A 21,449-nucleotide genomic window follows, 5' to 3' on the forward strand; every position below is an offset into this window, starting at 1 on the left:
GGACAAGTAGGTGTTGGCGGGTTGTTTCATGTCGGGCTTTGGTGTTCCGTTACTTAACGGGTTTAGTTTAGGTGATAGATGCTCTATTGAAGTTGGACAAATAAAACTTATTCTCGTGTCGCCATTTTGATATCAACTCAGTTCTTTTGTTTAGTTTAGTTTAGTGTGGAGTTTTTTGTCTGCTTTAATAATGGTTAGTTTTTCGGTTAAACTCAGGTTGCATCGTTTTGTTTTATTGGTGTATGCTTGGGCTGTCTTGCTGATGGACCAGGATACGGAAAAGGCTCGTTGTTTCTTATCAGTTTCCAAATGTGTTTTGATAGTTCTGTGCTGTTTTCGTGTTTTTCATGTGTGAATGATTGTTTGTGGTTGGCGTATCTCTGTTTGAAGTTGTTCTCTGTTAGACCGATATACACTTATATATCAGAGATATGCCAACTAACGGAACACCAAAGCCCGACATGAAAGGACGTTCATACAACAGATTGACAAAAAATGGCAAGTCGTCATTAAAAAAAACTATGCGCCGTTTTTGGTCTACTTTGGTTTTGGTTTACACTAATCCTATTCAGCAACAATATACCATACATAACTAAAATAGATCACAATTACTACTAGAAATTATTTAAATATATCAGGGAAATTTGTGACATCTGAATTGTTATCCTTTGTTTACAAATGATTTTGAAATTTTATGCAATCAACAATTCACAATACTTATATATCGCCACTATCTTATTCAAAGGAAATCACTTCTTTCATAAACTACCCAATATTTGCTGGAGTGTTACTTTTATTGTGATTCAACCACTTTACATTAAGCAAACACTGCATAACGTGTACGACAGATAGGTGAGTGAAGCTGTAGTTTGTTCCTGGACCAAGGAAAGTTTCAAACTCTAGTACAAGTATCACATATAGTAGCTAAGGTACGAGGTACATAGTTCATATCAAAATAAACGATGACTTTAGAAAAAATGTTTCAGCATGTTCATAATTACAATCATTCGTTGATAAGTCTTAAGGAAGAAGAATTATACTTGTAATTGAATTGATGTTAGATTGTAGAAGAAATTGATAGGCCTTAGTCATAGAAGCTGTTATCATCGTCATCCAAGTACTTCTCTAAAGATTCTGTAACTTTCTTGAAAAACAGGAAGACAACTTCAGACAAAAACTGAGATATGAATGCGACGATGTCGTTACTTCCACTGTTAATATCTGTACATTGTTGATCGGCACCACCAGCATGGCTGTAGTTTCGTTTTTTGTCATCATCCACCACAGTTTTTATCCGTTCTGTCACATCATTACTGAAGGGTTTCTGACCACTCTTAATTTTCATGGCGTCTATCATACGAACAAGTTCTGCGGTTTGGGTTTCTTTTTCCGACTGTATTTTGGTCGTGTTGTTGAATGCAAGGACGCGATTGTCACATTCCTTCAAAAGATTGGTCAAAAAGGGAGGCACATCTTGAAGGTACTCTCTCAGAGTAATTTCATCAGCATCCAACTGGTCTTTTCTTGTTAATAAAATTACGACGTGTTTCATCATTTCGGTTCCAAATAATTGCAGTAGAAATTTTATGGAATTTACACTCTCTTCTGTCAATCTATCGTCTGCATTGAGGACCAGAACGAACGCATCCATACCTGCCCCTTGACTCATTGCGATACCCATACACTTAGAAATTTCCGTTGTAATATGCTCCCTTGACACGTCTTTGCGGGAATCAAATAGCCCGGGGGTATCTATCACTACGATTTCTCTGTCATTGTAACGTTTTCCCCACTCCGTTTTCAATGTTGATGATAAAGTAGAGCGAGACGCATGGAATTTTCTTTCACCTAAGATAGTGTTACCGGTTGAGCTTTTTCCAACGCCCGTTTTTCCAATCAAAACCACCACTAAGCGTTCACCAGCAGGTATCAGTGTGTTAGTTTGAAGTTTGGACGCCATTTTCTGTAAATTATGAGAAATTAAAGACAAGGTTGAGGTGAATTCAAGAAGTGTGTGGAAAACATGATGTCAGTATACATATTAGGAAACCTATAAATGAATTAAATTGGTATTTGTTGTACACTAAATTACATTTGTTATGATATTTTACGATATAGTGGTAGACAATGTGAATAGAAAACATGCAGCGAAATTCCGAAAAGTTATACAAAGATATTAAATATATTAAACTGTTTATATTGTTCCATACACCATCACAAATCAGCCATTTTACCTTCGATTCAGTGGTATTTCATGTGGTAACTGTAATGATAGCTTGAATTATCGAGCAAGGTTTAAACCCAGATACAGCGAGGCCGGTGCAAACAAATTCTTCTGTACGGACGATCTCGACTTCTAGTATAGTTTAATATTAACGTGACCTTTAACTCCTAGCTATAAACAATACATTAAAGATAAACAACGTTGTAATTACTGGGCCCATTTATAATGAAAGTCGATTTTAAGGGAATATTTAAAGGAAAACACAGTCCATAATTAATCTAGAGTTAATTAAATTCTGTAAAATATGTTGACACCACGTCGGTCCACGCCCCCGTCCCTGCATATTGATGTATACGAATATTTTAAGAATATCAGCTAGATGAAAACAGAATGCCTAGCCTTTTGTAAGGATAAAACAGATTTGTTATGCATAACCAGTGCATGGAACTGATATAAACCGATATTTGTAATAAGCCGAGATTTGTAATGAGCAAAAGTTTGTAATAAAATTATTATTAAAATAAGTATGCAGTAAATTTACACTTAGATACAATACTGGTGGGTGGAAAACGTGTGATATAATGAAGTATTACTTCGCGACTAATTAGTTCAAGTTCAAAATCGCAGCATCTCCATTGGGAATATTTTTGCCTCTCGTCAATTAGGTTGGAGTTGTAAACTTGTGCGATTTATGATATTTAAACACCACTGATTATGACTTACACAGTTAGTGATATGAGCAGAGGTCAAGAGAAATAAGAGGGCAACGTACTACAATAGACAGCCAAGTGAAAGAATAAAATAACACCAGCTAACAAACTTTGATTAATCTGGCAACGACCTTTGTTTCTACGAATTCTGCATGAAAAAGCCACAATTCTGAAAACAAGATATCAATCATTTCGGTATTTGACTTATCTCTTGGCAGGTTTGTACCTAGCTACGTGAGATACTTTGATTCGATGTGTCTCGACATGTACACTTTAAATTACAGAGTGATTAATGTCTTCTTGGTTAACACCAATTGAAAGACAATATGTGCAGCAAACAGTAATATGGCTCCACTATAACATATAGCATACAATTTTCACAAAACATTATGAAATACGCCTTGAGTTAAGTTGTTAGCGCCACCGCTACGATTATCAAAAAAACTGCTGAAATCTTCAGAGCTAACATTTTGACGATATGATATGTATGTGTTGTTCAACTCCAATCTACAGGTTTATAATAACAATATTTATTACTACATAATTTCTGTTTGGTGATATTTAGCTGAGATAGCACGGGGGATGTGGCGGGAATCTTGGTACCATTTCAAGGGGCTTGAGGTTTGCTGTAGTATGTATGTATGGATGGATGGATGTATGTATGTATGTACGTATGTATGTATGTATGTATGCATGCGTGTGAGTGTATGTATGTATGTATGCATGTATGTATGTATGTATGTATGTATGTATGTATGTATGCGTGCATGCATACGTGCTTGTGTGTGTATGTATGTATGCATGCATGTATGTATGTATGTATGTATGTGTATGTATGTATGTATGTATGTATGTATGTATGTATGTGTGTGTGTATGTATGTATGTGGGTATGTATGTGAGATGAGCTTGAAGGAGTGCGAGAATTAGTGAATGAACAAACGAATGAATGAATGAATGAATGAATGAATGAATGAATGAATGAATGAATGAATGAATGAATGAATGAATGAATACATTGTTATGTATAGCCTATATTTTCTGTGTTTTGAAATAGCAAAGTATAGAGTATTATACACTTCGGCCTCTTATAAAGGTGTGGTAAAAATACCGCGAGAGGGGTTTCGTCGAAAATATCTTAGAAATATGTGATCTAGAATGTTGGATTCCCATGTAGTGCATTTCTGTGGTAGATGTACGTTTGCTCCAGTACTTGATATTCAAATGATACACCAATCAACCAATCATCTTTTGATAAAGTAAAAAGAAATAATTTTCGCCAATGATTAAAAAATTCATTCATTCATTCATTCATTCATTCATTCATTCATTCATTCATTCATTCATTCATTCATTCATTCATTCATTCATTCATTCATTCAGGTATTAATTGGGTGATGGATTCATTAATACTTTATTTGGCCGGATGGATTTGTAAATGAAGGGACGAAAGACTAATGATGGGTGGATATATAAGTAGGTAGACATGTATATAAGTGGATTCATTATGGTTGGATGGTTGGATGATCGATTAATTGACAGCTCAATTGATAATTGATTAAGGGATCGAAGAAAATAGTGACACAAAGCTGTTGTAAACTGTAGAAGTTATTATAAATGTCGGTATATATAACAAATGTCGTTGTACATAGCATTCAATCAGGCTGTTGGTAATCAAACTAACCAAGAAAAGTCGCACTCATTTTACCACTGAATAGTTTTCATGTTAATCTGATGTGCAATATCTCATCAATGTGCAACTGTTTTACTTTGATTGATCATAGACATGGTCAAGCTGCTACAACCACGGGTAACCATACTAAATTTAAAAGCTACGAATCTGGACTTGCCTTGGAGTTGCTCTCCATGGGGACTGTGGACACATCTACTGTAATCCTTCGGGTTTTTCAGCTGTGATCATTCGCTGTCTTACATCAAGTTTCCATAGACCGGTCATTCCATTTTACTGCACATTTACATTTATATATATAGAATCATCTATAACTATACGTACTGAGACTAAAATTAAGATTTCCTTACAAGATACAGATATCAGATTATATATTATAAAACTGCAAGGCCAACATTTTGACTGTGTCACAACTATCTATTGATGAAGAAATGCCTTAAACACCTTGCAATTGTCAAGTAGATTTAGTTATCAAAAATTAAGCATGCCGTAGGATTACACTATTAGATAGATATTATACTGGTTGGAAAAGTTGTATATTATAGAGGAATGGTTGTTATTCGTATACAATGTATAAATATAAGTTAAAGTTCGAAATCGAATATTCTTGCATACAGTCAATTATATTTTATGAAAACTTGCGTGGTGTACAAATTTCAAACATTACTGACTTACAAAGTTTCTCATAAGAGCAGAGCAGTGGTTAAGAGAAAAAGAGGACAAAGTATTATTATTATTATTATTATTCAGAAACAAAGTTAAAGAGTAAAATAACACTAGCTAACAAATTTTGATTGACCTCACAACGACCTTTCTTTCTACAAATTCTGCTGAATCAGCCACAATTCTAAAAACAAGATATCAATCATATCGGTATCAGACTTATCTCTTGACAGATTTGTGTACCTACTTGAGATACTTTAATTCGTTGTCTCGCCATGTACTCTTTTAAACACCCAATAATTAATGTCTTCCTGGACCACTATCACATGTATGTTCACAAACATGAGTAAAGTTGAGCCAATACGATCATCCACTAAACAAAGTGTATACGAACATGACAGCGGTGCTAGCTGACTACGTTAACTAGTACAAATATTTGTAATTCTAGTCTACTTGGGTTGCCTACAGAAATCTGATCTACCATTCTTAATTTTAACCATTGACGTTTCTATTTATTGTTTAAATCGGATAATAATAATATTTGTTACGACAATGATTTCTACATGCTGGCATTTAGTTCAGATATTACTACATAGTTCTATTAACACTACAGCATATGACCATATACCATACAAATACAAGTTGTGTATTTAGCCAGAAAGCTATAAAGAGCCCCATCACGGTACACATGTTCTATAAGTCATGTTCAACTTTCGTTTGATTAGTAATAGATAATAATAAACCTACTACCTAACCTCAGATTAACTTTATAACTCCAATACATATGGTAAGTTTGCGTAAAGTTTATAAATAATTCTTTTTAACGGAAGTGCGCATTTCTCTTTCAGCAATGACATGTTTTTGTATTGGGTTAGATTAAAATGGTTACATTGACCTCATTATATCATACAGATTGAAGACTTGGTGCTTGAAATCTTAACCTAAAAATAAAATCGACGGGTTCGTACATCTGTTTGTCGTTCGTTTCAGCTTGTGCTTCTGAATTGCATTGTGTTATTATGATATATTGACATTGCTATCAAATTATGTTTATTGAACGCGTGCGCGAATGACATCATATAACCATAATATATCTTTGTAAAAAAAAACTTACTAATCTAATTTGAAAATATGGGCAAGGGGGTTAGTATAGTGCACGCGTACCCCATGGTGTGGTCTGAATATGACAACAATTAACATTTTATTCGATTGTTAGTTTTTGAAAAACAATTATATTATTACAATTCGCAATTCATCACCCATAAGTTACACGTATACCTTGTCAAACATCGTTTACTTTAAAAGCATTAACTGTCTAAGTTCATCTTCAATAATGAAAGTTAATTTTGTCCTCTCGACGCATTAACCAAGTTTCCCTTTGAGAAAAAGTAAGTTACAGTGTGTAATATTGTTTCTTTGGGTCCGAAGACTCTGTATGTCGTAAGTGAAAATATTCAAACATTTCATTAATGAATCACTTGCTAAATGCGTTGGTGATTAGGCAATATCTTATTACACGTTTCAAATTGTTTCGATTATTTTGTACATATATTGACGATGACAAAATCTGTGTTCTATATTTTGCTTCAAATTCCACATGATTTGGTATATATACGATGGTGGCAAAGATTATAGGAAAAACCAAACGGATTGCGCTTATCCTTACATGGAGAGGGGAGCATTCACTTTATATTTGGATTCCGATTACATTATACATTATGGGTATATCCTCGATATGTATACTGGCATTGCTGCAGATTAATTTACGCTCGGTGATCATGGGGGAGGCGCTTTAAACTGCCTATAAACACGAACCACAGCGAGAAGCACGCCAGGAATTATTTTACGATATTCAAATACAAAAGTGACTGTATTACCTCACACAATAAAAACCAACACCTTCGCACACACAGCACCAACCCACCAACACATAGACAATAGTGATGATATTTCTATTGTCTGCACTCTATATATACAGCACACCCAGAGAGTAGAAACCAGTTGTCTGATGATCGCACGATGCGTGAAACTCCGAGTTACAACCAAAAAAGAGTTCCAGTACTACCAAAACTATATACATATATATATATATATATATATATATATATATATATATATATATATATATATATATATATATATATTCAAAGTTAAAATACTGAGAATAAATTGGATTATGCGTGGGTTATACCGTCTACAAACTAGGAGAGAGAGAGAGTGAGAGAGAGAGGCAGGCAGACAGACAGACAGGCAGACAGACAGACAGACAGACAGACAGACAGACAGACAGACAGACAGACAGACAGACAGACATAGACGGACGGACAGGCGGACAGACAGACAGGGAGGTAGTGGCTTTATGATTTATGTAGTCGACACAGAAAGCGATGAGGCTCTTTCCCTTGTCTGTGCATTACGTAACAAGTGATCAAAATACGAGTACTGATAATCATACATATTTGTATTTCCAATCGGGCAGTTATGTTAACATTCTTTGCTGAATATAGTAATGCTTGAATAAACGTTTCCACATAATGGTATAAACAATAACTTCAAATATAAATGTATTTTTCTTTTGGTGTTTTAATCTACTCATGACGAATACAACTTCTATCAATCTACTGGCTTGCATTTTATCGAGTAAACAAAGGTTATTTGGAAATGTATTATGGGATCCACTAATACAAAAATCGTTCACAGTTCCCTATTCTTGTACACTAAGTCGATTCAAAGTACAGCTCAGTGAGTAATCTTGTAGACGTTGAACAGTGAAAGCAGAGTGGTAGCTTCGTTCTTAAACTTGGCAAATGTTCGCTTGGCTAAAGAACTCAATGTATTTACAAGAAGTTACAGCAAGTAACATCGTCATATCTAACTAGGTTTTCGCCAGTGGTCATCAGAACTCGTTTACCGCCATTTTCGCTCTTCATTTCACCAACCATGTGGAGGAAATCTTTAACTTGAGAATCTGTTTTTGAATTTGTATTATCAAAGGCTATCTTTCGCTTATTACATTTTGAGATCAATTCCTTGAGGGATATTGGCAATTCGTGGGTGAATTGTTCGAATGTAATATTGTCTTGTTCGAGCTGGTCCATTCTTGTGAAAAGCAGTATCAGATACTTTGTGATATCATCTCCATATATACTGAATAACATGTTGAATGCTTTTTCATGGTCTTGAGTAAAACGGTCGTTGATATTTATAGTTAGAATTACAGCATCAATACCGAGACCACCGGCCTCACTAACTTCATCCATAATACATTTACCAAACTCCCGTTGCGTGTGTTTGTCACCAAAAGTTGGTATCGGGGGTGTGTCTATTACTACAAGCTCAGGATCACCTGGACGTCTACCATGCATTGTCTTCTTTGTGGTGGCAATTGACGATCGTTTGGAATCGAACGTGTGCGTACCAAGTATTGTATTTCCAGTCGAGCTCTTACCACTTTTACACACTCCAATTAAAGCAATTATTATTTCATTGCTAATGTTTGGTGAACTACAATTTTCGGAAGCCATGGTAACACTAGAACAAAACAAACTCAATGTAATCTGTGTGTTCTAGGTTGAAACCCTATTTTCTTTTCAATAAGTTACTACATGTACTTAAAATAGAGCGTCAGCTGACTCGACATAAATCTTTCTCCCACGTCATTGCTACTAGCGACACTTCATTGTGTGACGAGACAATTTATTTAACTAATATTGCTGTGTATATATGTTATGTGTAAAATACGAAGTCAGTTTACTGCAGTTCTTTGACCAACATCAGGATTTCTCACATAGCAGAAACCTCAACAATTCTCTGTCATGACCATTACCAAAATATACGTAATAAGAATATAACAAATCTTAAGTTTGACATTAAACCCTAAATTAGCTTGATTTTCGATAGAAAATATTTTTTTTATCTGAGAACAGCTGTAGCCGAATTTAAAGATTATGTGATTATCCTAGACTTGGATAAACGCTTATGCCCACGTGAATTAAAAAACAAACAGCTTGACGGGCTCATCGCTCTGAACACCACTGAGTGAGATTTTGATCGAGAGTTACATTGCTCTTAATATAATTATGCATATACACAAACCACAAAATAATACAGCATTGATATAGGTAGAGTTTGCTGTAGTCGTCGTCTTTAAAATATAACATACAATCACACACACACACACACACACACACACACACACACACACACACACACACACACACACGACCATGTTTTTAAAAAAAAAAACTTATAATGAAAATATTTTGTCTTGAGATGAATCACTCAACAGTTTGATTCTAATGTAATGCAAAAGTCTGCAAAGAATACCTGATATCCAAACACAACACGCGAATTTGACAACAAGCACTTCCCGCCTTACCACCACTTGAAGACACATTTAACAATGCACAAGGTGTAATGTACCTAGTAGTTTATTGAAGTTTTTGATTGTTCAAAGTTCATGCTATCCTTTGCTGATACAAGGTCGATTGATTGGCCGGCTGGCTGGCTGGCTGGCTGGCTGGCTGACAAACGACAATAAGAAACAGCAATATCGGTTGACATTCAAACGTTAGTGTCTATTTTTATGGTGATTCTAGTTATATTCGAGACACTCATAAACAACATTTGATATTAATGCAAAGATTAAAGTAGCGCCAATGGCACTGTAGCACAACTGTACAGTTTTTACAAATGTTTATCCGCATGCTGATCTATGCTAGATATAAGTGTTCATTTGCTGAATGACTATCCAGTTGCCTATCCAGCCTTGTTGTTATCTTTGCATATTTATATATACACAATAATTTGGCTGTTGCTATGGGAGTGGTCATGTTGCAAGACATATTTGCATACATTTTTTCACTTGTCTATGAATCCTTGATGTTATCTTTGAAATATCCGTGATCATTTGGCTGTTGTTATGGGCGTGTTCTTGTTGCTAGATACATTTACATACATTTTTGAATGTTTATTAATTTGTCTATTAGCTCCTGTTATTATCTTTGCATATTTGCCTACACTTTTTGAATGTTTGCTCGCTTGTTTAAGAATCCCTGATATTATCTGTGTGAAATAAACCACCCTTTGTGACCTATTGGCTGTTGCTATTGGCGTTGTCATGGTTGCTAGGGGTACGTGCATACATTTTTGAATGTTTACTCACTTGCCTACCATGATGATGTTATTTCACCAAAATATACTGCAATTTAGTTGTTGCTAAGGGCGTGGCCATGGTTGCTAGGACAATTGTTTTGAAGAACATCTACAGAATAACACTTCTAGAAATATCTCACCACGTTTCAGTCTCATTGACAAAGTACTTTTTGAGATATAAATTTTTGACCATAATTCAAATGTTTACACCTAATTTGCATATAACTAATAGATCGTTATATTCTTATTATTTCTTATACAACCCCAAATGTACCCCCAATATCCTTCAGCCCAATCTTCTCAGTAGTTTTGGAATTAAAGATCTTTGATCAAAAAGACAGCTCAAATTTGAATATTACTGATGGAACCATCATGCTGTGAACAACAATTCTTAATCTAAACACCAATAAGAATGTCCCCACCAAATTTCAGACTGATATGCCCAGTAGTTTTTTTAATTTAGGGTGTGACTAAAAATCACGGTTTTTTTTACTGAAATCACACACTGGTAGTAAGATCATTTTGATTTGAACAATTTACCAACTAGACAAACTAGGTAATACACCCACTAAATATAATGGCAATCTGTCCGGCATTTTTTTACTTTAAGTTGTTTACACACAAGCGCGCGCACACACACACACACACACACACACACACACACACACACACACACACACACACTTAAAGTTGGAAGTGTCCAATGGATGTATGTTCAAGTGGATTCTGTAGTTGAACCATTTCCCAATTTCTACAAAAGCAGAGCAGAATTAGCAAAATACAGGAATATAAACTTCATGAACCGAAATTACCATTCAACTTTCATGCATCATCATGGTCGTGCCGCAAGCTTTCATTTTTTTAATTTTCTACTGGCCCAAGGAACCACTCCGAGGGTAGCTACATTGAAAATTACTTTGAAAACCGCACCCCAGCTCCATGATTCTTCATCAGCGAATGCATCTGCTTGTTGGTCGTGATTTTCGTAGTTATGTTCATCTTTCTTTGTAATTTTCATCACCTCGTCTGTTACCGCATTATGAAATGGCCGATGGTCATTCGCCTCTTTCGTTTTATCAATTAGTTTGATGAGTTCCGATGGCTGTTTAGTTTTCTTCTTATTGTCTTTCTCTTTGTTGTCGAACGCTATTGTTCTCCTATCACACTCAGTAAGCACATCATCCAAAAAATCGGGCACCCCTCCTTCGAGGAATTGTTCAAGGGTCATTTCATCTCTTTCAAGTTGATCCTTTCTTGTAAACAACAAAATGACGTATTTCATCATTTCTTTACCAAAGACACGCTGAAATATTTTAATACTGGCGACATGTTCATCCGTAAAGCGATCATCCACATTCAGCGTTAAAATAAAGGCGCCGATGCCATAACCTTGGATCATAGCTATACCAGTACACCTAGTCACTTCTTTCATGACCTTTTCGTGTGTAATCTCCCGACGAGTGTCAAAGAGTCCAGGTGTGTCGATGACTACGAGCTCTTTGTTTTTATATTTAACTCTGCCCCATTCAGTTTTAACTGTACTAGATATCATCGAGCGAGCTGAATCGAACTCGTTTTGCCCAGCGAGATAGTTAGCAGTGTTGAGGATTGAATTCCCTGTAGAGCTCTTACCACTTCCAGTTCTGCCTAAAAGTACTAAAACGTGGTTGTTGCTACAATTTGGGGTTACTGGTTCGCTTTGGGCACCTGCCATCTACAGTAAAAAAAATTTAAAAAAATTAAAACCTCAAAACTATGGTTGACATAGAGTAATAGGCCTACAGTGTATAATCTGGCAAATGAATGGCTATTTTAATAACGCTGCATAGAATAATCTTTAAAAAGATGTAGTCAAAATTACTCGACTTTCCAGAATAAATATTCTTTTTACAAATTTGATTTAATTTCATTTGATTAGTAGTTGCATTGTAACTATTTTCAAAACAATATAGTCTTGTAAAAATAAATTTGTAAAAACTATTAAAGTATTTCAACCCATTTCGAGTCACCATAGATAAATAATAAAAATACTTATGTATTTCATTAAATAGGCGTCACAGAGTGGAAGGTTTTGGTGACACTTAGAAGTACTGTATAATGGTTAGGCACTACTTTACACATCGTAAAAACAAAACAACTAGTGTATTTATCGTTCGACAGTTATGAAAAAAGAGTCGACATAAAATGCACAAACCTTGAAACTCTTCAACGACTATGCAACTCTGGTTAGACTAAGCCAAAACTCTTTACAGTTATTAGCAGTTCTGTTATTTGTTAGAGTATTAATACTGACACTGACTGGTAAATGATAAAGATGTGTACAACGCGTAATCAAAATATATCCTTGCTCACTTCCTTGAGTTAAAAAAAAAAGTAGTGCGCGGTATATATTTTGAATATGTAGCTTATTTCCCTGAAAACGTAGTGAGGCCCTCAAATCAAACTAATTTCAGTACTGGATATATCAAAATATACCCCTATTAAGATAATTTAGCCGACAAATATGAAATACGCAAGATAAGTTACTAACATATCATATCATACTTCACGTCCATATGTACTTGGTGGCGCTTTGCGACCCGATGACTTTCAACCTAAAATGTGTGTCTGCCATACGCTCACAACGTTGAAAACAGTGACATTCTGTCGTCATATGTATATGTAGACCGGTGAAAGAATTTGCTGTCATTAAATGAATCTTTGAAATCTTAAGCTTTCCCTAAAGACAATGTTTAGTATAATTTCATTATAAAAAGCATTAAACCACAATGGGATGGTATACCAAGAGGTTTTTACCAAGAGGTATACTACATTGTATATGGGGTCATATACTGAGCTACCAGAAAACGATTTTTTGAAAACAGCAGCCAGTTTTCTTGTATTTGCCAATTACATACGAAACCTGTTTATACACAAGAAGCCAGGTGTTCGATATAGCCAGTTTGTCACCGACATGTGTTTGAAAGGTTTGGAAGCCTTCTAGATCTGAGGTCAGTCATTTCAGTCAAGAACCGATTGAGGTAACTATCCCATCAGGGACACACGTCGCAATCGTATAGCCAATAATGCCGGTCAAGAATTTGATTAAAAATTGTTTATCCCGACCGCGGATTATTTTTAGTTCTGACTCTATGTATTCCTTGTAGTGAACACTTTTGAGTTGGTGATGTCCTTCATTGGACGATACGTACAGTTAACTATGAAAAATATTATTAAGTGAGATGGACAGTGATGATTTCGATTGACTGTTAAATTCAACAATTGTCGGTGAAATTAGAGACAAATGAAGATACAAGACTCTCTAGACAATCAATCAAGCTTTTCACGGAGCCTACACACTGAAAACTAGTTTGGGCAGTCATGAGAAATCGTAAACACAAACACCGTATACCGCAAATATTCTAATCTGTGACAAGCCTAAAGCAATTATATTACTTTTACACGCAACTAACAATATGTCAACGCGTCGTATTCTAGTCAGTCAATCAATCAGAGCCACTGATAAAACTATTTGTCTAGTAGCTCAATTTTTGATAGTAAATTTAATATATCTGTAGATAAGAGATGAATTTGAAGAGAGATAAATATAAAAAATATAGGTCTTTGGTACTTTTAACGGATATCACACACTGTATGTGATCATCACTCTTTATTTCGAAATCCAGGAATTGTATAGTAATTAGGAATTATTCCTAGGACGTTCATACAACAGCTTAACATAAAATGGTAAGTCATCGTTAAAAAAAAAATATGCGTCAGAATCAGTAAAGAGTCGATTTTTGGTCTAAATTGTACAACGAAATATTTTTCTTTCAAGTTGAGGCTACTGACAAGGATTGAAATTATGTCCCCTCCCTTCAGTATTTACCTGTGATGAAATTTTTTATTTGAATTTTACGTGCCATTGATATTGCGGCATTTGAACACCTTTTTAGAAGACGTTTAGCTTTACTAATATACAATATATATGTTGTGGTGTGGTGTGGTGTGGTGTGGACGTAACACTGTCAAAATGTTTTAAAAGTCATAGATAGATATTAATTAATTATCAATCAATGTCTGACATTGGTTTGTTTATGACGACTGTGAATTTGATTTATACTCAGATATTGACGAGAAGGAATTTAAAATGATTTGTGTTACTTTAATCTCATTCTACAATAATATACCATACATAACTAAAATAATTCACAATTACTAGGAATTATTTGAATATATCAGGGAAATTTGTAACATCTAAGTGCTAACTCTCCTTTTTTTCAAATGATTTTGAAATTTCCTGCAATCAACAATTCACAAGACTTATATATCGCCACTAAGGAAAGCATGCACGATCATACATTTTCATAAACTACTCAATATTTGCTGGAGTGTCACAGTTTCATTGTGATTCAACCGCTTTAAAGTAGACAAACATAGAATATATTGAAATCATGGCTAAAACGTGTACGACAGATGGATGAGTTAAGCTGTAGTTTGTTCCGGGACCAACGAAAGTTTCAAACTCTAGTAAAAGTATCACATATAGTAGCTAAGGTACATAGTTCATATCAAAATAAACGATGACTTTAGAAAAAAATGTTTCAGTATGTTCATAATTACAATTATTCGTTGATAAGTCTTACATAAGAATAATCATATTATGTTGAAGGAAATCAAGAGGGATATTCTGAACTGAAATCACATAAAATTGTCATACAGTGAAATGTATATTTTTCATAGTTTTATCCTCCACTATGCAGTTAGGGGAGATTTTGTATTTTATTTGAATTGACTTGTTGTTACATTGCAGTTAAAGTTGGTAGGCCTTAGTCATAGAAGCTGTTATCATCGTCATCCAAGTACTTCTCTAAAGATTCTGTAACTTTCTTGAAAAACAGGAAGACAACTTCAGACAAAAACTGAGATATGAATGCGACGATGTCGTTACTTCCACTGTTAATATCTGTACATTGTTGATCGGCACCACCAGGATGGCTGTAGTTTCGTTTTTTGTCATCATCCACCACAGTTTTTATCCGTTCTGTCACATCATTACTGAAGGGTTTCTGACCACTCTTAATTTTCATGGCGTCTATCATACGAACAAGTTCTGCGGTTTGGGTTTCTTTTTCCGACTGTATTTTGGTCGTGTTGTTAAATGCAAGGACGCGATTGTCACATTCCTTCAAAAGATTGGTCAAAAAGGGAGGCACATCTTGAAGGTATTCTCTCAGAGCAATTTAATCAGCATCCAACTGGTCTTTTCTTGTGAATAAAATTACGACGTGTTTCATCATTTCGGTTCCAAATAATTGCAGTAGAAATTTTATGGAATTTACACTCTCTTCTGTCAATCTATCGTCTGCATTGAGGACCAGAACGAACGCATCCATACCTGCCCCTTGACTCATTGCGATACCCATACACTTAGAAATTTCCGTTGTAATATGCTCCCTTGACACGTCTTTGCGGGAATCAAATAGCCCGGGGGTATCTATCACTACGATTTCTCTGTCATTGTAACGTTTTCCCCACTCCGTTTTCAATGTTGATGATAAAGTAGAGCGAGACGCATGGAATTTTCTTTCACCTAAGATAGTGTTACCGGTTGAGCTTTTTCCAACGCCCGTTTTTCCAATCAAAACCACCACTAAGCGTTCACCAGCAGGTATTATTGTGTTAGTTTGAGGTTTTGACGCCATTTTCTGTAAATTAGGAGAAATCAAAGGCAAGGTTGAGGTGAATTCAAGAAGTGTGTGGAAAGCAAGATGTCAGTACACATATTAGGAAACCTATAATGAATTAAATTGGTATTTGTTGTACACTAAATTACATTTGTTATGATATTTTACGATGTAGTGGTAGACAATGTGAGTGGACAATTGAAAACATGCAGCGAAATTCCGAAAAAGTTATACAAAGATATTAAATATATTAAACTGTTTATGTTGTTCCATACACCATCACAAATCAGCAATTTTACCTTCGATTCAGTGGTATTTCATGTGGTAACTGTAATGATAGCTTACATTATCGAGCAAGATTTAAACCCAGACACAGCGAGGCCGGTGCACACAAATTCTTCTGTATGGACGATCTCGACTTCTAGTATAGTTTAACATTAACGTGACCTTTAACCCCTAGCTATAACAATACATTACAGATAAACAGCATTGTAATTACTGGGCCCATTTACAATGAAAGTTGATTTTAAGGGAATATTTAAAGGAAAACGTACACACTCCATAATTAACCTAGATTTAATCAAATTCTATAAAATATGTTGACACCACGTCGGTCAACGCCCCCTCTCCCTGCATATTGATGTATAAGAACATTTTAAGAATATCAGCTAGATGAAAACTGAATGCCTTGTGTAAGGATAAAAGAGATTTGTTATTACTACACGCCTTTATGCATGACCAGTGCATGGAACTATAAGTATATATTTAAGTATAAAAGAAAGCATGCAGACAGTGCCCTCTATATAGCACTATACAGCAAAGATTTGTAATGAGCAAAAGTTTGTAATAAAATTGCCGACCTTTTAAATATATATTCGATGATAAAATGACAACATTTGTAATACATTATTACAATGTTCAGCAATAATTACGAATGTTGGTTTTATTACATGAAAATCACGATTTTTTAAATTAAATGTCGACGTTTGTACAAATATCGGCAATTATTACAAATATCGGTTGTACATCAAAGTAAAAAAAATGCATTCATTTTATCACGTGGTACTATTTATGCAATATCTCATTGTCGTACAAGCAGATTGTGACATTCATGTTGGTCCAAGATCGACAGATTTCCAGAAGGACAAACAGTTTTGCGGAGATAAAACAGTTTGTCAGTCCATATGACCGACTGATATTTGATATGGATACATATCCAAGTTTTGCCAACACGAATCAGACCTTGTGGTACACATTTCACGCTTAACAACTTGTCTGTAAGTCAACCTCGTCTGTCAAGAGGCTGAGTATTATAGATATGATGTGTACAGTTTACAATTACTATACATACTATACATTTTTGTCTTATAGTATTCCACACCAAAAATACAGCATATTGTACAAAAGCTCAAAATCATTTGATCTGTACGGGTAGTATGATACTTGTAGATACATGTCATAAACTGTAAAAATCATCAACAGTTTCCCATAAGGACGAGTAGCTTCACTTTCCTTAATATCACACTGCAACTGTTTCACTTGGCGATTGAACAGATACATAGCCTAGCTGCTGGAACCTCGAGCAACTATGCTAACTTTTAAAGGCGACGTTAACTTGCATCGCTATAATTCGAGTTAAACCTATGAACACATTTACCGTCATCCGTTGACTTCCTCAGAGATAATCCAATGTCTTACAACAAGTCTACCATAGACAGTTCATTTCAATTTTAATGTACTTTTACATTCAATATAAAGTGATATACAACTATATGTACTGAATTAGTTTAGTAATTTCCTAGCAAGAAGCAAATACATTGTAATATCACATGACTACCTGCAACATTTAACAGTGTCAGTGTCACGACTATATGTATTGATGTAATAATACATTGAACACCTTGCAATTGGCAACTAGTAAAATAAGTATGCAGTAAATTTACACTTAGATACAATACTGGTCGGTGGGAAACGTTTTATAAAATGAAGTATTAATTAGCGACTAATTACTTCAACTTCAAATCGCAGCATCTCCATTGGGAATATTTGTGCCTCTCGTCAATTAGGTTGGAGTTGTAAACTTGTGCGATTTATGACATTCAAACACCACTGATTATGACTTACACAGTTAGTGATAAGAGCAGATGTCAAGAGAAATAAGAGGGCAACGTACTACAATAGACAGCCAAGTGAAAGAATAAAATAACACCAGCTAACAAACTTTGATTAAACTGACAACGACCTTTGTTTCTACGAATTCTGCATGAAAAAGCCACAATTCTGAAAACAAGATAGTAATCATTTCGGTATCTGACTTATCTCTTGACAGGTTTGTACCTAGCTATACTTGAGGTACTTCAATTCGCTGTGTCTTGACATGTACTCTTTTAAACACACAGTGATTAATGTCTTCCTGGTTAACACCAATTGAAAGACGATATGTGCAGCAAACAGTAATATGGCTCCACTATAACATATAGCATACAATTTTCACAAAACATTATGAAATACGCCTTGAGTTAAGTTGTTAGCGCCACCGCTACGATTATCAACAAAACTGCTGAAATCTTAAGATCTAACATTTTGAAGATAGGGTGTTAACTACTGTATGTGTCGTTTAACTCCAATCTACAGGTTTATTATAACAATATTTATTACTACATAATTTCTGTTTGGTGATATTTAGCTGAGATATCACGGGGAGATGCGGGAATATTGGTACCATTTCAAGGGGTGACATTTGTGAGACGCAAAGGGGTTTAGGGTTGCTGTAGTATGTATGTATATATGTATGTATGTATGTATGTATGTATGTAGGTATGTATGTATGTATGTATGTATGTATGTATACATGAATGAATGTATGTATTTATGTATGTATGTATGTATGTATGTATGTATGTATGTATGTATGTATGTATGTGTGTATGTATGTATGTATGCATGCATGCATGCATGTATGTATGTATGTATGATTGTATGTATGTAGTATGTATGTATGTATGTACATTCTGTATGTATGTATGTATGTATGTGAGATGAGCTTGAGGAAGTGCGAGAATAAATGAACGAACAAACGAATGAATGAATGAATGAATGAATGGATGGATGGATGGATGGATGGATGGATGAATGAATGAATAAATAAATGAATGAATATATGAATGAATGAATGAATGAATGAATGAATGAATGAATGAATGAATGAATGAATGAATGATTACATTATCATTTATAGCCTATATTTTCACTGTTTTGACATAGCAAAGTATAGAGTATTATACACTTCGGCCTCTTCCAAAGGTGTGGTCAAAATACCTAGAGAGGAGTTTCGTCGAAAATATCTTGGAAATAGGTGATCTAGAATGTTGGATTTCTATGTAGTGCATTTCTGTGGTAGATGCAAGTTTGCTCCAGTACTTGTTTTTTCAAATGATAAACCAATAATGGAAAAGGAATCATTTCCGCCAATGATTAAAAAATACATTCATTCATTCAAGTTTTAATTGGGGGATGGATTCATTAATACTTTATTCGGCCGGATGGATTTTTAAACGAAGGTACGAAAAAGTAATGATGGGTGGATATCCAAGTAGGTAGGCATGTAGATAAGTGCATTCATTATGGTTGGATGGTTGGATGATCGATTAATTGACAGATCGATTGATAATTGATTAAGGAATCGAAGAAACTAGTGACCCAAAGCGGTTGTAAACTGCCAGAGTTATTACAAATGTCGGTATATATAACAAATGTCGTTGTACATAGCATTCAATCAGGCTGTTGGTAATCAAACTAACCAAGAAAAGTCGCACTCATTTTACCACTGAATAGTTTTCATGTTAATCTCATGTGTAATATCTCATCGTTGTGAAACTGTTTTACTTTGATTGATCATAGACATGGTCAAGCTGCTACAACCACGGGTAACCATACTAAATTTAAAAGCTACGAATCCGGGTTTGCCTTGGAGTTGCTCTCCATAGGGACTGTGAACACATCTACTGTCATCCATCAGGTTTTTCAGCTGTGAGCATTCGCTCTCTTACATCAAGTTTCCATAGACCGGTCATTCCATTTTATTGCACATTTACATTTATATATATATAATCATCTATAACTATACGTACTGAGACTAAGATTAAGATTTCCTTACAAGATACAGATGTCAGATTATATATTATAAAACTGCAAGGCCAACATTTTGATGAAGAAATACCTTAAACACCTTGCAATTGTCAAGTAGATTTAGTTATCAATAATTAAGCATGCCGTAGGATTACACTATTAGATAGATATTATACTGGTTAGAAAAGTTGTATATTATAGAGGAATAGTTGTTATTCTTATACAACGTATGTGTATAAATATAAGTTAAAGTTCGAAATCGAATATCCTTGCATACAGTCAATTATTGTTTATGAAAACTTGTGTGGTTTACGAATTTCAAACGTTACTGACTTACAAAGTTTCCCATAAGAGCAGAGCAGTTGTTAAGAGAAAAAGAGGACAGCGTATTATTATTCAGAGACAGAGTTAAAGAATAAAATAACACGAGCTAACAAACTTTGATTGACCTCAAAATGACCTTTCTCTCTACGAATTCTGCTGAATCAGCCACAATTGTAAAAACAAGATATCAATCATATCGGTATCAGACTTATCTCTTGACATATTTGTGTACCTACTTGAGATACTTTAATTCGTTGTTCCGTACTCTTTTAAACACCCATTGATTAATGTCTTCCTGGTTAACACCAATTGAAAGACGATATGTGCAGCAAACAGTAATATGGGACCACTATCACATGTATGTTCACAAACATGAGTAAAGTTGAGCCAATACGATCATCCACTAAACAAAGTGTATACGAACATGACAGCGGTGCTAGCTGACTACGTTAACTAGTACAAATATTTGTAATTCTAGTCTACTTGGGTTGCCTACAGAAATCTGACCTACCATTCTTAATTTTAACCATTGACGTTTCTATTTATTGTTTAAATCGGATAATAATAATATTTGTTACGACAATGATTTCTACATGCTGGCATTTAGTTCAGATATTACTACATAGTTCTATTAACACTACAGCATATGACCATATACCATACAAATACAAGTTGTGTATTTAGCCAGAAAGCTATAAAGAGCCCCATCACGGTACACATGTTCTATAAGTCATGTTCAACTTTCGTTTGATTAGTAATAGATAATAATAAACCTACTACCTAACCTCAGATTAACTTTATAACTCCAATACATATGGTAAGTTTGCGTAAAGTTTATAAATAATTCTTTTTAACGGAAGTGCGCATTTCTCTTTCAGCAATGACATGTTT

General features: G+C 34.7%; 4 protein-coding genes across 4 annotated transcripts; all 4 read right to left on the reverse strand.

The window, feature by feature from the left end:
* Nucleotides 1–1,084: 1,084 nt before the first annotated feature.
* LOC144433710 (uncharacterized) lies at nt 1,085–1,960 on the reverse strand. Its single transcript, XM_078122064.1, has one exon. It carries the CDS (start codon nt 1,958–1,960, stop codon nt 1,085–1,087), a length of 876 nt encoding a protein of 291 aa, XP_077978190.1.
* Nucleotides 1,961–8,123: 6,163 nt separating this feature from the next.
* On the reverse strand, nt 8,124–8,810 carry LOC144433711 (uncharacterized). Its single transcript, XM_078122065.1, has one exon. The coding sequence runs from the start codon at nt 8,808–8,810 to the stop codon at nt 8,124–8,126; it is 687 nt and encodes a 228-aa protein (XP_077978191.1).
* Nucleotides 8,811–11,293: 2,483 nt separating this feature from the next.
* On the reverse strand, nt 11,294–12,154 carry LOC144433713 (uncharacterized). The gene has a single exon (XM_078122067.1). The coding sequence runs from the start codon at nt 12,152–12,154 to the stop codon at nt 11,294–11,296; it is 861 nt and encodes a 286-aa protein (XP_077978193.1).
* A 3,508-nt stretch (nt 12,155–15,662) lies between these two features.
* LOC144433714 (GTPase IMAP family member 7-like) lies at nt 15,663–16,124 on the reverse strand. Its single transcript, XM_078122068.1, has one exon. The coding sequence runs from the start codon at nt 16,122–16,124 to the stop codon at nt 15,663–15,665; it is 462 nt and encodes a 153-aa protein (XP_077978194.1).
* Nucleotides 16,125–21,449: the final 5,325 nt, after the last annotated feature.

Source organism: Glandiceps talaboti, chromosome 4 (genome assembly GCF_964340395.1).
Source record: "Glandiceps talaboti chromosome 4, keGlaTala1.1, whole genome shotgun sequence".
NCBI classification, from domain to species: domain Eukaryota; kingdom Metazoa; phylum Hemichordata; class Enteropneusta; family Spengelidae; genus Glandiceps; species Glandiceps talaboti.

What these genes read in the sequence shown, in the direction of transcription:
- LOC144433714 (XM_078122068.1), bottom strand. Translation starts at nt 16,124, where the DNA reads ATGGCGTCAAAACCTCAAACTAACACAATAATACCTGCTGGTGAACGC.
- LOC144433710 (XM_078122064.1), bottom strand. Translation starts at nt 1,960, where the DNA reads ATGGCGTCCAAACTTCAAACTAACACACTGATACCTGCTGGTGAACGC.
- LOC144433713 (XM_078122067.1), bottom strand. Translation starts at nt 12,154, where the DNA reads ATGGCAGGTGCCCAAAGCGAACCAGTAACCCCAAATTGTAGCAACAAC.
- LOC144433711 (XM_078122065.1), bottom strand. Translation starts at nt 8,810, where the DNA reads ATGGCTTCCGAAAATTGTAGTTCACCAAACATTAGCAATGAAATAATA.